We start from the raw sequence: 15,907 nt of genomic DNA, 5'->3' as shown, positions 1-15,907 counted from the left end.
AGTTTATTCAAGTTCAAGTGTTTTGCTTTAAAAAATGGCGGATATATAAATATCTTTTTGGTATTTTAATAAGGAAATGTAAAAATGAAGTTTTTGTTCTGAAAAAAAAAAAAATTAAAGTCTTTTTTAATGAAGTTAGTAGATATGTATGCATATGGCCTTCTAGAATAAATGTCAATACCAAAAGAATGTAGATAAACTGGAAAAAAGGTGACAAAGTTAACATCCAAATATCGAAAAGTGGCTGAATAGAAAAAACAGAACAATAGAAGAGTCGAAAAAAAATGAGGGAATGGAAAAACTGCTCTAAAACAAAGTTACAGAGCATCAGAGGCAACGCTACAGCGTTGTCCATAGTAAAGGTCATAAGGCTTCAATGTTCTAATATTATTTTTTTTCCCCAGAGGCACATCATATGGAAGGAGTGATCATATAAACTTTAGAGGGGGGTCTTTCGATCGGAAAGTGGGAAGTTCAAGTTCCCTTTTAAGAGTCAAAAGTAATCGGAGGGCAGCTAGCCCCCCAAGCAATTTTTCCCTAGTTGAATCTGATAAAAATTTGAGAAAGTTATTCTGTTAAAAATAGTTCAGAGATCAGATATTAAAAACTCTAAAGTCGATACAACCCCCTAGAACCCGAGAGTAGGCGTTGTAAGTTATGCCCTGGGGTATGTATGGGTCTTATGGAATGTGTGCTCGTATAAACTTTAAAGGGGGCCCATTTGATTGGAAATTGAAAGCTCTAGTTGATTTTTAAGAGTCAAAAGTGATCAGAAGGCATCTACCCCCCCCCCCCCCCGTCACCCACTATATTTCCCCAAATACATTCGATCAAAATTTTGATTAACACAACCCACCCCACCCCCCAGAGCCTGAGAGAAGGGTTTTAACGTATGCCCAGGGGTTATATAAGGTTTTTATGAAGAGGTGGTCGTATAAGCTTCGGAGGGGACCGTAGTGATTAGAAATTGAAAATCACAGTTCTCTTTTTAAGAGCCAAAAGTGATCGAATGGCAACTAGCCCCCCCCCCTTATGTCCCTTTCCGCCAAACGTATCTGATAAAAATTTTGAGATAGTAATATATTCAAAATAGGTGAAAGATCATAGAACAAATCTCCGAAGTTTTCACACACACCCCCCCCCCAGAAACCTTGGGGTAAGTGTTGTAAATTATGCCCTGAGTGCAAATTTGGTTTTATGGAAGGATTGGTCATATAAACTTCGGAGGGGACTCATTCGATTGGAAATTGAAAGTTCTAATTCCCTTTTACGAGGAAAAATGGACTGGAGGGCAACTAGTCCCCATCCCTTTGTCCTCTTTTTCCAAGACCCATCTGATCGAATTTTTTAGATTTTTTTTTTTAGTTGAAAAATCAGATAACAAATATCCGGGGTCGACACAAAGAGCTGAGGGCAAGGGTTGTAAGTTATGCCCTGGGGTATATAAGGTTTTCATGCAAGGGTTTTTCAAAATAGTTCAAAGATCATATAAGCCTGACCCTCACCCTAAATGAAATTTTATTCTGATACTTATGGAAGCTAACCCCTATCCCTTCATAGACCAATTCTTCTCCTACCCCCCTAAAAACTTATCAATGATAAATAATGGGAGCTGGCCCCTGGTCCTCTCCATGGCCCGGTCCCTGCCAAAAAAACAAAAAAACTTATTTTACTCCAAAAATATGGGAGCTGACCCTTGGCCTGATCTCCTCCTTCCAAAATGGAGCTTATTAACGATGTTTTATTCTAAAAATCACGGGAGCTGACCTTAGGCCCTCTCTCCATGGCCCAAACCCCATCCCTCCGCCCCCCACAAAAAGATTATTGACGATATCTTATTCCAAACATTATGGAAACTCACCTCTGGCCCACTGTGGCCATTCCCCCCCCCCGCTAAAAAAAGCCTATTTATTAATGATATATTATTCCAAAACTTATGGGAGCTGACCCCTGACCCTCCATGGCTCAATCCTCCTCCCATCTCGATAAAACTTATCTATGATAAATCCTGGGAGCTAACCTCTGGTCGTCCCTCAATGCCCCCTCCCCCAATAAAAAACCAAAAAAATATTAATAACATTGTATTGCAAAAAATGGGAGCTGACCCTTGGCCCTCCCTCCTTAGCCCGACCTCTCCCCCCCAAAAAAAAATTATTAATGATTCTTTATTCCAAAAATCATGGGAGCTGACCCCTGACCTTCCCTTCATGAACCCCCTCCTCCCGCTAAAAAACAACTTATCAATGATGTTTTATTCCAAAAATCATGGGAGCTGACCCCTGGCCATCCCTCCATAGCCTGAACCCCCCCCCCCCAAAAAAAAAAAAAATTAACGGTATTTTAGACCAAAAATCATGGGAGCTGACCCCTGGCCCTCCCTCCATGGCCCGATCTTCCCCCCCAAAATAACAAACAAAAACTTTTAACGGTATTTCATTCCGAAAACCATGGGAACTGACCCCTGTCCCTCCCTTCATGGCCCAACCCCCCGTCCCTCCCAAAACAAAACAAACTCAATGACAATATTTTATTCCAAAAATCATGGGATCTGACCCCAGGTCCTCCCTCTATATCTCAGCCCCTTCCCACCCCAAAAAAACAACTTACTAACGATATTTTATTCCAATAATCATGAAATCTGACCCCTTTATGGACCTCTCTTTATGGCCCGACTCCCCCTCCTTCCAAAAAACCACTTATATAAGAGAACTTGCCCCTTTACCTCCAATTTGTGGCCTGACCTTGACCCGTCCCCATAAAAAAAATTAATAGCGATATTTTGTTCCAAAAATTATGGGTTAACCCCTGCCCCCCTCACAAACACATGAAAACAATATTTAACTATATTGTATTACAAATATCATGAGAGCTTACCCCTGGTCCTCCCTCCATGCCCCCCCCCCCCAAAAAAAAAAACAACATTAAATTTATTTGACGATATTTTATTCCAAGAATCCAACCGCTCCCCCCCCCCCCCACACACACACACATACAAAGAATAACTTATTAACAATATTTTATCCCAAAAATTGTGGAATTCAGTTTAACTTTATTAGCTCTTTCCAAGATTTTTCAAGACACCTATAGTTTTCACTATGAACAAGAGTTTGGCAACTGCCCGTTTTCCTAACCGGAAAAGCATAAAGTCTATTGTGTATTAGGCGCTTTACTAAAACAAATTATATTTCAAACATTTTCTTCTGTACTTGTTACAACATTGAAAATAAAACGAAAATTGCAATGAAATAGAATCTTGAGTTGATGAGCATTGAGCAACTAATACCATTATATATCAAATATTTGGTTTAATTTTATTAGTTCTTGCCAGGGAATGTGAATAACTTTAAATTTTGGCAGTCAAAAATGACCAGATATTAATTTAAGAAAAAACTCATATTAAATAAACAAACAATCAATGTTTATTTAAGAAACATTTAAGTAAACTATCATAGCAAACAAACATGCGATAGGTACTAATATATATGAATAAATGAATTTTAAAACGAATGAAACTTAAATTGAATATGCAAATCAACCTTGAAACGAACAAAAATCACTAAAAACAAGAGTTGGGAATTGCCTCCTTCTCTCATTGTAAAAAATATAAAACCGTAAAAATCTAAAACCTACTGCGTCATCGGCGCTTTACTGGAAACGAATTATATTTCAAGTATTTTCTTTTTCATTATTACAACATTGAAAATAATCGTAAAAATTATAGTAAAATCTAATTTTGAACTGATCAGCTTCCAGCAATTAATATATATCAAATATTCAGTAGTTCTTTTCAATTCTAGGCCGTTCAAGACAAATATAGTTTCACTACAAAAAAGAGTTTGGATACTGCCCTTCCCTAACTGTAAAAGTCTAAGGCCTACTGCATCATTGGCGCTTTATTGAAAACAAATTGAAATCCAAATATTTTCTTTTCCAGTCATTACAGCATTTTAAATGGAAATAAAAATTACGGTTAAATAAAATCTTGAAGTGATGATCTTTCAACAATTAATATAATTATATATCAAGGTTTCGTTTATGCTTCAATAGCAAAATATTTTTGTTCGTTTTAAGCTTGATTTGCATATTCAAATTAAGCTTTATTTTTTTTTTAGATTTATTTACTCATTTATAATAGCACCTGTCTGGTTTAGATTTCATTTATCCTTTAGTAGTAGTTTCTGGTCGTGAATGGACAGAGAAACCTGAAGGAATAGGTTGGTCAATGTGTAAGGGCTGAAGGCCTGAACAAGTGGATGGAAATGGCAGTATGCAGGCGCGGCAGGCTTTTTGCTAGACTAAGAGCCGGTGAAGCTGTAGGGATGGCTCCAGTATGTTAGAAAAAATAACTCTGTTCTCTGTCCCTATCCTCAAAAGGGAGGTCCTGGCTTTCGGGCCCATGACTACAATTGCTACCGTAGACACAGGTATTGTAACACCGACTTGTGATGATTGAAGTACACCGGCAAGTGCTAAAAACAGTGTGTATAGCATATAGGTATGCAACGAATATTAAACTGTTTGGCAAAACCACCTAATCTACAATGATCCAATTCTGGGGACCCTCTTCGTCAAGATATACTCAACTTAGCTTGGGAGGTTAATGCTCCCAAAGAAATATATCAGGTATAAGTCTCATTATTTCAACCCTCTAGTCTATAACTAGGGTAAATATGAATACTCAAAAATACAGTCAGAGAGCTTAGTTATTGATTCCAAATCACAAAATATACTAAATAAAAGTCGAACATTGTTTTTTTTTTAGTTTTCACTGTAGAGTGTACGCTTTGGTGTTCGGACCAATCGTGGACGAGAGGACCAATCTTACCAAATAGAATCTATGGTTTTCCACCTTTCGCCCTGTCATACACGTAGTCAAATCCATCCTAGAATTGTGAAAAAAAAATATGGAACCATGATGAATCATAGATCAGATGCATTTTTTTACCATACTAAATTAGCTTGTTACGTGAAAAGATGTAGGAAAAGCGCACAGCGAGAAGGGGTAACGGAAGTTGAAGAAAGGGGGAGGATTATGAAAAGAACAAAAGGACTCTTATCTGATCTACAAAACTACCGTACGACTGGAGGTACCTCGGATTTCTTGTTGTCCAATTGAAAGCTTGCTAATGCGCTTTACGCAGACCTAAGGAGGAGGTCCTTGCTTGCACTGGTGCGGCGTTATACTTTTTGTGAGTGTCCAACATTTTTTTTGAAATTTAAATGATGTTTATATTATGACTCAGAACCTAAGTGCAACGAATAGTGATGTTTTTGCCTCGGATGATCGATTTTCTTTTTATCCTTCAAGACCTCAGCATATTCTTTCCAGGAGAATTTTCCAAAGATTGATTTACATGTTAGGTCGATTAATTCTTCTTCAAATAAGAAGGTGTTGGAAAAAATTAGGGTCAATCTTACTGTCTTTGTCAATAATGAAATAAGACTAAGATACTTAGGTTACGGTTTACAAATGAAGAATAACAGGTTCCCAAGAAAGGTCCACTTGGCAACCCTGCTGGGACCAAGTGAAAAGGGCGACTTCTTTGAGCTGTAGTACAAAGGGGTTATAATGAAATATTTTAATCGGAGGGAGAACTTCCTGGAAGAGAGCAATGAATTAAGTCAAAGATAAAAAGAAAAGATTTCTGTTCTATTTTTTTGTGTTGAAAAGTATAGCTCAATGGTTTATTTTGTAGCTTATTTTCGTAAACCAACGAAAAGTATTTTAGTCAAAACATTTCTTAAAAATAAACTCTGTTCCTCTGTGGTCAAGCTCTGAGCTGAATGGGGTGGAGGGGGAGTGTGCGTAGTTGCATTGACCTCTTACCACTAGCAAGTAGTAAATTAGATGTAGTAGTGAATTTGATATGGACTTGTTAGTAGATTTGGGCTGGTTAGTTGGGATTGAACTTTCTATTTGAAGGCCTTCTTTTCATTTTGGTCGTTGTGTTTGAAGAAAGGACTCTGGTAGCTAATAGAAGGGAAAATGTTTGCTTCAACTGGGTTTACATTAATTTGTTGGTGTCAAAATTAACGAACATCAAAATTTCTTAATGATTAAATTTCATTTATCAGAAGTTCCTCAAATACTCGCTATGTGATTGATAATCACCACAATCGTTGCAGAAATCACAGAAAAGTAAGTAGCAAGAATAATCGGCTGTTTTTTGTAATTTTAACTTAGAGTTACTAAATTAAAAATAATATATATATATATATATATATATATATATATATATATATATATATATATATATATATATATATATATATATATATATATTTCTTTAAACATTTTTGGCTCTGGTGACTCAAGGGGGTGCTATATTACGCCACTCAAGTTTTACAGTAGAGTGGAAAGATTGAAAAAGTCGTCTCGATTGTTGCTTAACGTAAGGCATAACAAGTATTTTGATATCAAAAGCTCCATCTTCCAACTATTTCTGTGAGTGAGAAAAGATGATAAAATATATTTTTGAAAAAGATTTTCTTCTGAATATCTTGCCAACCAAAAAAGATTGAAGAGAACGACTTGAACCGATCAAAAGAGCTTGCTTGCACTGTGAGGTTTGGCTGTAAATTGGATATGTACAACAGATTCCGAATAAAGTCTTTTGAATCAACGCAGATGGTCTGGAATCTTTAGTTTCAGGGGAATATGGTTTATGATAACTTCAGACACACTGATGAAATGTTTTTTCAGCGTTTTGAAATGGCAATAAAAGAGCTATGTGGTATTTCCATGATAATGATGGAGTATTAGAAACCACAATGGGATTTGTTGTGGTGACCAGGGCTGTTGTTCATTGGAATTTTACCCAAGGAGTGGGATTTCATTCATGAGCTTGGGATATTGGGAAAAGTACATTTAAATGTCATAATATTTATATGCATGTATGTTAAATATTATCCTTGAAAATTATATGTACATATTATTATTATTATTTAGTATCCTGGGGATTTTTTTAAATTAATGAATCTTTTTACAGGTTAAATTCTCAGTGTCAGCCCTGATGAAGGTTTTATATTTTGTTTATGTTTTTATATGTTTTATTATGTTTTATGTTTTATGAAGGTTTTATATTTATAGTTTTATATTTGCTGATAAAATGATTACTGATTCTCAAATAAGGCTTACAGCCAGCCCCAACAAATTCTTTATATTTTAAAAAGGGCTATTTTTACAATCTAATCCTTCTTTCAATTTCGTTCTTCGTCACTAGTATTATTGTTTTTGGTAATTTAAAATTTCCTCTTGTCTAAGTTTGATAGACTGGTGCATGAGAGATCGAAACACGGCAAAGAGTCACATGGCAATAACATGGAAGAAAATCCTCAACCCAATCAGATATCTCGATATGGCTGTGTCAGATGCAATGAATCATTTTCCACTCAGAAGGCTTTGCGAGATCATCTTGGCACACATAGTTTGGTAAATTTTACATCCATTTCTTTTAGAATTAGACTTATTTCCACAGGGAGTTAAATTTGACAGGCTAATATTACAGTTACTATTTGTATATCTCGTACGTTCATAAAAGCCAATTTTTCAGGAAAAGGAAAAAATTGAGCTTTCTATCTGTTGCCAGCATGAATAACGGGTACCAAAGGGTAATTGGGAAGGGAGGTGGAATTATGAATCACAGATACGTCAACATGATTCCTAAAATATGATACAACACGTGCAAATGCTTTTCAGATTCATCAGCAAGCACAATTTCGAGTAGCTTAAAAGCATTCTAGCTTTTCATGATCCTCTCTAAGCTAGACTATTTGATCACATAATCATGTGTAAATAAGGCAAAGGACGCCTATATATATACTTCGTCACCTTTAGACTTATTCACATCACATTGATCACATTGTTAAAAGTCCTAACTTGAATTGAATGTACATATATTGAAATCCCTGGCCGTTTGATGGTGGGAATTTTCACAAATGATAAATTGGACAAGGAGTTTGGGTTTGATCGGAGAGTGGTGTTTGAGAAACTGAATGGGAAAATAGGAATATTGACAGTACTGAATTTATTATTCGTCGGAATGGAATATTTAAACTCGAAGATCCATTTATATATTTTATCAAATTCCAGACAATCCTAGTCCGTAATTTCTTATCTTAGCCTGAAGCGTTTTTGAACAAAGACAAAATCAAATATTTCAATGAAACTTAGCAAAACTTCTGGGGATTTATTTCTTTTGTGTATGGCTTTTACTCGTTGTTCAAGTTCTGTTGAACATAAACATTCTTATGAGTATTATTTTTATCTTTATAAGTTAAATTTTAGAATACTTTCGTAATTTTACGCTTTTTCTTGACTATCAACATCAATTCAAACTATAGTTTGGAATTTACCGTAAGTTCTATTAGCAAGAGTCTTGCTCAAATGTAAACCGAAGCTAAACTTCCTCCCCTCAATTTCGAGTCCGATTCATAAGAATGTAGAAAGTTGAACTTGGACGCTTTGACCCTTAGATTTTTTATAGATTTTGTAAAGTTCCTTCCTATCCTTTTGTGTTAACTATAAATTCAGTAGGATAATAAAGGGCTGGGAATAAATTCCTGAATCAAATCGATAACGCTGTAACTCACATGTTAAAATAAATTCAAGCCATTACTAGAATTAGGAATTTTTGGAGTCAACTCACACGAAATGAAAGATCTGATTTCCCATTTTGTCAAAGGTGACAGATGATTGGCGTGGAAATAAAAAGGCGTCTAATTGAACAAAGTCCAGACGAGACTAGGGAGTGGCTTGATACACTTCACAATTTGGATGTTGAGCTGGAGGATGTCGTTGTGGAGTGTGATGTAAAGCTGGCAGGGCATATGGTAAGGACGGGGAAATCCACCCTAGTCCCCAAACAGTTTTTTTTTCTGTGTTGAAGCAATGGGCCATTTTGACCCGGGCTTTGGCACAATTTGGTCAGCCCATCATAATAATAAACTTGAAATTTGAAGCATAGAACACACATGCTGTGATATCTCTCAGTATTACAGTTGGATGCTGCCTTCTTAGGTCACCAGTAAGACCAGTTGACTTCACTTTTTAAATACGTAGGGACGTGATTAAATCTTATGAATGCTTAAAAAAAAGGAATATCAACTGTGATTAGGTTATACAACTTATCTTCCTTTTAGGTTGCAAAAGAAGCCCTGATGAGGAAACCCAAACCAGCTAAAAAAGGTACCAAAAAGAATCTGGTATGTAAATTTTGTCCCAAGAAGTTTCAACGACAAAGTTTATTGATACGCCATGAGCGCATTCATACGGGAGAAAAGCCATTTAAGGTATGAATAAAATGCTGGTTATGGAGTAGTTTTAATGTCAGCCTACAACTTTAGAATTGTTTATCGTTGGAACTATGAATAAAATTTACTCTGTTACATCCAAAAGGTCTGGGCATTACTCAACTTTCAAACGTAATTTTTATAGGTGACCGATCAGTCATGATTGGTCTTGATCTCTGACCACAGTCAAGGTTTGTTTTGATTTGTTTTTGAAAGGTCTTTTTGATGATTCAGAATTATTGAATTTTGGCTTAACGCTCTTGCTCAGCAGGGTTGCCAGCGTAGAGGGAACTAGTTGACAGTCAGTCAGTCTTTTCCGGATGGTCCTATCCCAGGGTAGTGATGGGGCCTCGTTTGGGTTTATATTGCGGCAGAAGAGTCGTTGGTTTATTAAATCAGCCCACCTGGTGCGCAGTCTCCCTCTAGAACCGCGCCAGCCATTTTCCAAGAGGTTTAAATCTGTGGTGATCCTTGCAGGGGTGCTTGGCGGGAGGTGGAGTAGGTGGCCTTACTACCTCAGGGAACGGGTTTCTGCTTGAGTAGAAAGATTTTCCAGCTTGAAGGTGTCGGGATGTCAGTGTTGCAGACCTTGTCGTACCATTTGAAGCCATACCATTTTCTATTCGACACAGGTGTCTAGTTTGAATGGCATGGACTTTTTTTGCTGTGCCTGAGTAATCGGCCACATCCCTGAAAAAGAATTATTGAATATGAAATTATTAAATTAAAATACAAGTATTCTGACTTTAATAGAGAATTATTAAATTATAATTTTGTTTCTTTTTTCTGTTATCTTAGTTTGTTAATAGTAATCGGATTTATTATTGTAGTTTTAAGCATAGGCTTAAAAAAAAGAACTGAGCAATATGAGGTACTTTGCAACAGGGGGATTCTCTGTCTTTTGCTAAAAAGGGAATTTCATGCTGTAGACGCTCCCAGATGTTAGAAAAGACCATTTTTTCTAGTTATAAATATCTGAGACCGATATTTCCATTGATCTATTTGTTTTCTTTGACGGGGTTAAATCTGAGTCTCAAAGGGAAGCAAAAATTTTTGAAAATAATTGAAATATTAACTGAGCTAGCGATTACACGGAAAGTGGAAAATTGTAACAAGCTACGATTTTTTTTAGAAAGGCATTTCTAATGGGTAAACTAAATATAGTTTATTTTTAAACCTCTTTTTCTGTGATGCTTAAGCTTAAATTGTGCTTCCTGTCTAGACTCAAAAACCAGTGTATATAGAGAGAAAGTTCAGATAAATAAAGAAGAAAAGGGAATAGCTATGGGAAGGAGAATACGCACGCCAGAAGGAAAAGATTTTGAAAATAAAGGGAATTCTTTCAATAAACCGTGTCTTGTTTTCAAGAGAACTTAAAAGTTTAAAAAGTTTAAAAAGTGTCGAAAGTGAATCCATATTTTTAAAACCATTACGATTCTAGTCATTTTTATTTTAGAATACCGCGATCGATCGGCTTTCTATTCTTGGTATACTTTTACTGAGACATTAGAACTCGTCTCCAAGCTTGAAGCCGAGCTTAAGAGAATCTGATTTAATTTGATGATTTTAGTGCCCAAAGTCCCGAGAAAAGGAAAGCGTGAATAAAACGTTAAAAAACGTCAAAAATTATATATTACAAGTTTATTCATATGAAATAGATAGAACATAAATACTAAGCTCAAAATCCGAAGGTAAGAGACGAAATGAAATTCAATAATCAAATACGTTTTACATAACGAAACCAAAGACAAATAAAAATAACCAATCGTTTTTTAAGAAAAATTAGTTTTCTTTTCATTATCTGAGGCAAGTTTGCTCTAAAGGAATGAAGATTAATAGAAGTGACCTTGATAGAGGGGAAAGTAGGAGTTAGTAGGACAGTTACTTTTGGCTTATTTTTACTTGGCTTATGTCAAATTTATTAACATAAGTTACATTTAAGGCCATAATAGTTGGAAATGAGGATAATTCAAAATTTGGGGGGAACCCATATTATCTAAGACGCAGTAAAGATCAAAGGAAAGGTCAAATATTACCTAGAAGGATCTACCAAGTTATAGATTCTTATATATTCTTCATAATTTTGAAAATTAAGCTTTTTTTCAGTGCTCTGAATGTGGGAAGTCATTTAGTCAGTCAAATAGCTTGATATTTCATATGAGACTACATTCTAGAGTATTTCCTTACAAGTGTGATAAATGTCCTTCGGCATTTGCTCAGAAAGGTAAGCTCAGTTTTGTATCTATCAGTGTTTTTTTTGTCATGAAAGGTAAACTCACTTTTACATAGGGCTGATTAATTTTCTGAAAAGGTTAAATGGTTTCTTTTTTTATTTGTTGCAATTCCGCTATTGAAGGAATAGGTAATCAGGTAAAGGCGTTTCCTCATTGCTTGATTTGTTGCTAAGGAAGGTCCTAATAAGTGAGCGGAAGCACAGATTGACTTATGAAAATGAGGAAACGATAAAATTTGCGGAAACGTAGAATTGTTTGCTAGATTAAAAGATGTCACTTTTGGATCGTAGAAAGCACCTAGTTTTTAATTCGTTTGAAGTAAGAATATATCAAAATGTAAATTTTTTATCCAAAAAACAGGACTATATAACCGTCAAAAGAGCATGAAGTTTGTAGTAATTTCAACAACTCTAGTTGTGACGTAATAAAACAGAATTTATATTAAAACAGAAACATAGCGACAATGACCTTTTGCTCCTTTAAAACTACTTGGGCCGAAACATAGACAAACGGGAAGAACTGGAGCTGGATCAAATTTTTTTGAAGAAATTTAGCACCATCTATTTTTCATTGAAAAGTAAGATGTTATAGCATACTGTTATCCTAATAGAAGAAACATTGATGAACCAAAATTGTTGCTTGTAAGCTGGCACATGGCTGCAAGAATCAGTAGCTCGCAAGCGGCAAATGTGCATTCTCAGATTTTTTCCTCTCCTCTAGATTTCGAAAAATTTCTCTTTTGAGGGTATTCTCACTGAAAAAAGCCTTTTTTTTGTCTTTAATTTAAAAAAAGCTGAAAAAATACAGATTTGCTCCCCCCCCCTCTTCATTGTGGGGGATTTGTCAGATTGTACACGGAAAAATGCAAAACCATTTAAAATAATTAGTGACCGATTAAGGAAGTTTCCAGGTTTATAATTATCAACAAATCAAAGGGTGGCCGTCAGAATTTTCCAAGCTTACCGAAGCTCGCTACTTAATGTTCACTTTATTTTTTGTGCTATCATTCAATCAGTTTCACCTTAGAATTTGTGACTATTAATCTACAGCTAGTCTATTCTTTATTTATAACCACTATCAGTGTCATTTTTATCCTTTAACTTATATTCGTATATGTGCTGTCCCTTTTCTTTACTCTTCGACAGTTTACTGCGGTTCATATAATTTGGCATGTTGAAAGCTCTGTTTTTTACATGAACAATTAATTTGTCTAATTTAGTATGCCGAAATGGGGCTTGCCGGTACTAAATAAGTAAAAATGGGTAATATTTAAATCAGCAACAATGGACAAAAAAAAATGAACGAATTGCGCAAAAACATGCCATAAAATAGAGAAAAATCACATGACAAGTATATTTAGGAAATTTGGCCTCTTAAATAAGATCCTCTAAAGTCTAATTTGTATCACACCATGCAACTCTTAATCAAGAAGAATGTGAGAATATATATAAATCTGAGGCCGAAAAAGCAGTTTGAGTACTGGATCCCTTGAAAGATTTTTTGGTACTAGCTTTCCCTCCTCAAAGACCTAAAGTGAGTGCACCTATGCTTATATTTCTTCTTCTTTTCAGTTAATTTGATAATTCATATCAACAGTGTTCATCTAAATTGCAAGACTAAGCCCTTGATCTGTCATGTGTGTAAGCGTGCTTTCAAGGCTCAACATTCATTAGTTGCCCACTGCACTAAGGAACATCCTTCGCATTTGGTAAGACTTTTTGAAAAAAAGAGAGAGAGAATCCGAATAAATGAGTTAAATCAAAGTTGCGTCGTCCAAAATCAAAATGTTGTGGTTGCAGCAGTAGCTAAAACCTGGCAAAGATAAAAACGTAGCCCATAGTAGCCCAAAATAAGAAATAAACGGTTTTGAAAGAAACAGTCAAATGACAAAAATTTCCCATGTAACAATGTTTTGAAAACAATACTTTAACTTCATATCCAACGGGACAGTAATTTGTAATTACGAAAATAAACCCGTGGGGGTTGGAATAAGAGCACGAAAATCCTAAAAAAATGTCATCATCATTGTTGAAACCTCCTAGCTTGATGTTATAGACTCTTTCAGCCTTATATTAAGTAACAAGAAACATAACATTTTTGCATGGGTAACGCAGATGCTATTCATGTGTTTCTTTTTCTCTGATTGTAGTGGTTGTAGAACACTAGGAAAGGGCTCATTTGAACATAATCGGTAATGTCTTCTAAGTGACCATCATAGATGATAGTATAATGTCAAAAAACTTTAAATACTTCTTGCAGAAGGGAGCTTGAAGAGATGGAAATCACACCAAAAGGGCTAAAAGCTTTAGATTTAAACACTACAGACTTGTTGCATGCCAATGAAATGGCCATTGTCGGAAATCACTGTCTAAGGTTTACAGTCCCCTACATTGTACAGTAAATCAAATCGTATGTTTGCATGCTTAGCACTGATATAATGCAAAAATAGGTAGTGGATGAATTTAGTGTCATCGCGTACTAAGTAGGGGTATTTAACTCCCCATCTCAGTCACAATTTCTTGTAGTGTTTCTATTTAATTCAATGTAGAGTAGAGAATAAGTTTTCTAAATGTTTTAGTTCGAGAATAAAACAAAAAATGGGCTATATTGTTTGTAACCCGAGTGCTATTGTAGTGCTTTTACCCGAAACATAATTTTGTTGTTTTTTTTTATTAATTTTTTTTGTCTCCTTCTGGAATCAATTTTGATCTCTGAATCCCAAGTAATACTGCTAATGACCTAAAATATTACTCACTATTGAAAGGTACAAGGCTATCAAAGTAACAATGGATAAAGATCGTGATTTACACACGAAGTCGTGCAACTAAGTTGTCGTTGATTCTCCCATGCTTAGCAAAAAAAAAAAAAAAAGCGCCTGTTTTAAAGCCGTCAATTCTTTCTAACCGTGATACATTATGTTTTACTCCCAAGTAAGATACAACTTTTCTTCGTAACAGTGCACTCCTAAAAAGCGCAGCACCTAAAAAATGGTAGCTCCTCCTAAAAAGCGCATCAGGGTCAAAACACTAGCGATGAGTAAGTAAAGAGCGATGTGTCTCTCATGTTTCTTTTCCCCAGTAACTTAGTATGAAAGAGGTAGTCCTAAAAAAGTGAAAGGTGGCTAGTTCAGTCTGAAGTTTTATTGCTCTTTTTAAAGGCAAAGATGCTTTGGGGGCAGTCAATCCTGCTTTGGCCCCAGACATTCTGATAATTCCCTATAACATATCAAAATTCAAGATATTCATTTCACTCAAAAAGTTCGAAAATAAACTTCCATGGGTAAAAGGATTTATGCAGCCTCTGGTGCAAGGGTCCCGAAATATGCGATTGACTATTCATATATTTTATATATTCATTCATTGAATTATATATTCATTGATGTATTTTAATAAAAAAGGTGGACTTGTTGCACCTTGTTAAAACTGGAATCTTGCAATGATTTTAAATATATATGAATGGTGTTACAAATTGGCTAGCTAAAGGGCGGGAAAGCCATATCATTTGTTAGTTATATAAGTATTATATTTCAGCGTAGTATGATTACATATCCTCTAAGTAAAAATTGATTGTCCTTGGTGTTTTAGATATCCGAATTAGGTAAAAAATTTGAAAGACCTCCAAATTATTCGCTAAAATAGCAAGTGGCTGGCTTAAGCACATCTAAAAAAAAATCAAAATATAAAGAGAAAGAATGAAAAAAATGATTTAAAAATATTTATCAATGGTAAAAATGATCAAAGATGGCATGTCAAAAGAGATTAAAATAACCTCAGAAATGATCAAAAAAGTATGGACAAACTGTTACCCACCCATAGCAAAGTTCGCGATCGAATAGAGCACAAAAGAGCATATTATATCATCCTCGACATAACTGGGTATGCCCCTCTTTCGGACGTCCCGGCTGTTTGGGTCTGAATTCTTGTACTAGAGAAGGTGGGGCTCAAAATAAGCGCGAAGAGGTTGTTGAAAATCAAAGCCTCAGTTCATTGCCCTGTTTCTCGTTGCACTCAAAAACTCTTTGAGTAAAGCACTAATAAAACTTTGGTGCAGCAAGTGAGGGGATGGGAGGAGGGGTAATCCCCATCATATACCAGAACATTTCTGTCCTTTTAAGTTTTAATGTCACTTTTCATTCTTATTTGAAATATTGTTTGTTTGTTTTATGTATGTAATTGTGGCACGGGTTAGTATATTGCTTATACTTAGGACTTCAAATATAAATTGAGAAATTTAAAAAAAGGTTATTAGAAAAAATGAAAAAAAAATAATCGGGAGCTTTAAATCTGTGCAATAAGTCATACAGTATGGTGCATCATGTGTTTTGAAGAAAAATCTTGTATACGTGTTGTATCTTTAGCGTTGACTATTCGATTGAAAACGTA

At 35.3% G+C, this 15,907-nt stretch overlaps 1 protein-coding gene across 1 annotated transcript in view; it reads left to right on the top strand.

Annotated features, from left to right (window-relative positions):
- The window catches only part of LOC136033735 (zinc finger protein 236-like), a 44,828-nt gene that overhangs the window by 13,515 nt on the left and 15,406 nt on the right, over nucleotides 1-15,907 (top strand). Inside the window, exons 6-9 of the mRNA XM_065714628.1 lie at nucleotides 7,265-7,432; nucleotides 9,142-9,291; nucleotides 11,398-11,515; nucleotides 13,097-13,233. Of these exons, the coding sequence (XP_065570700.1) occupies nucleotides 7,265-7,432; nucleotides 9,142-9,291; nucleotides 11,398-11,515; nucleotides 13,097-13,233 (573 nt within the window). The remainder of the gene's footprint in view (nucleotides 1-7,264; nucleotides 7,433-9,141; nucleotides 9,292-11,397; nucleotides 11,516-13,096; nucleotides 13,234-15,907) is intronic.

This window comes from Artemia franciscana, chromosome 12 (assembly GCF_032884065.1).
Source record: "Artemia franciscana chromosome 12, ASM3288406v1, whole genome shotgun sequence".
Lineage (NCBI taxonomy): Eukaryota > Metazoa > Arthropoda > Branchiopoda > Anostraca > Artemiidae > Artemia > Artemia franciscana.
Note: the sequence above shows the minus strand (reverse complement) of the source record. Positions and strands in the feature narration are given on the sequence as shown.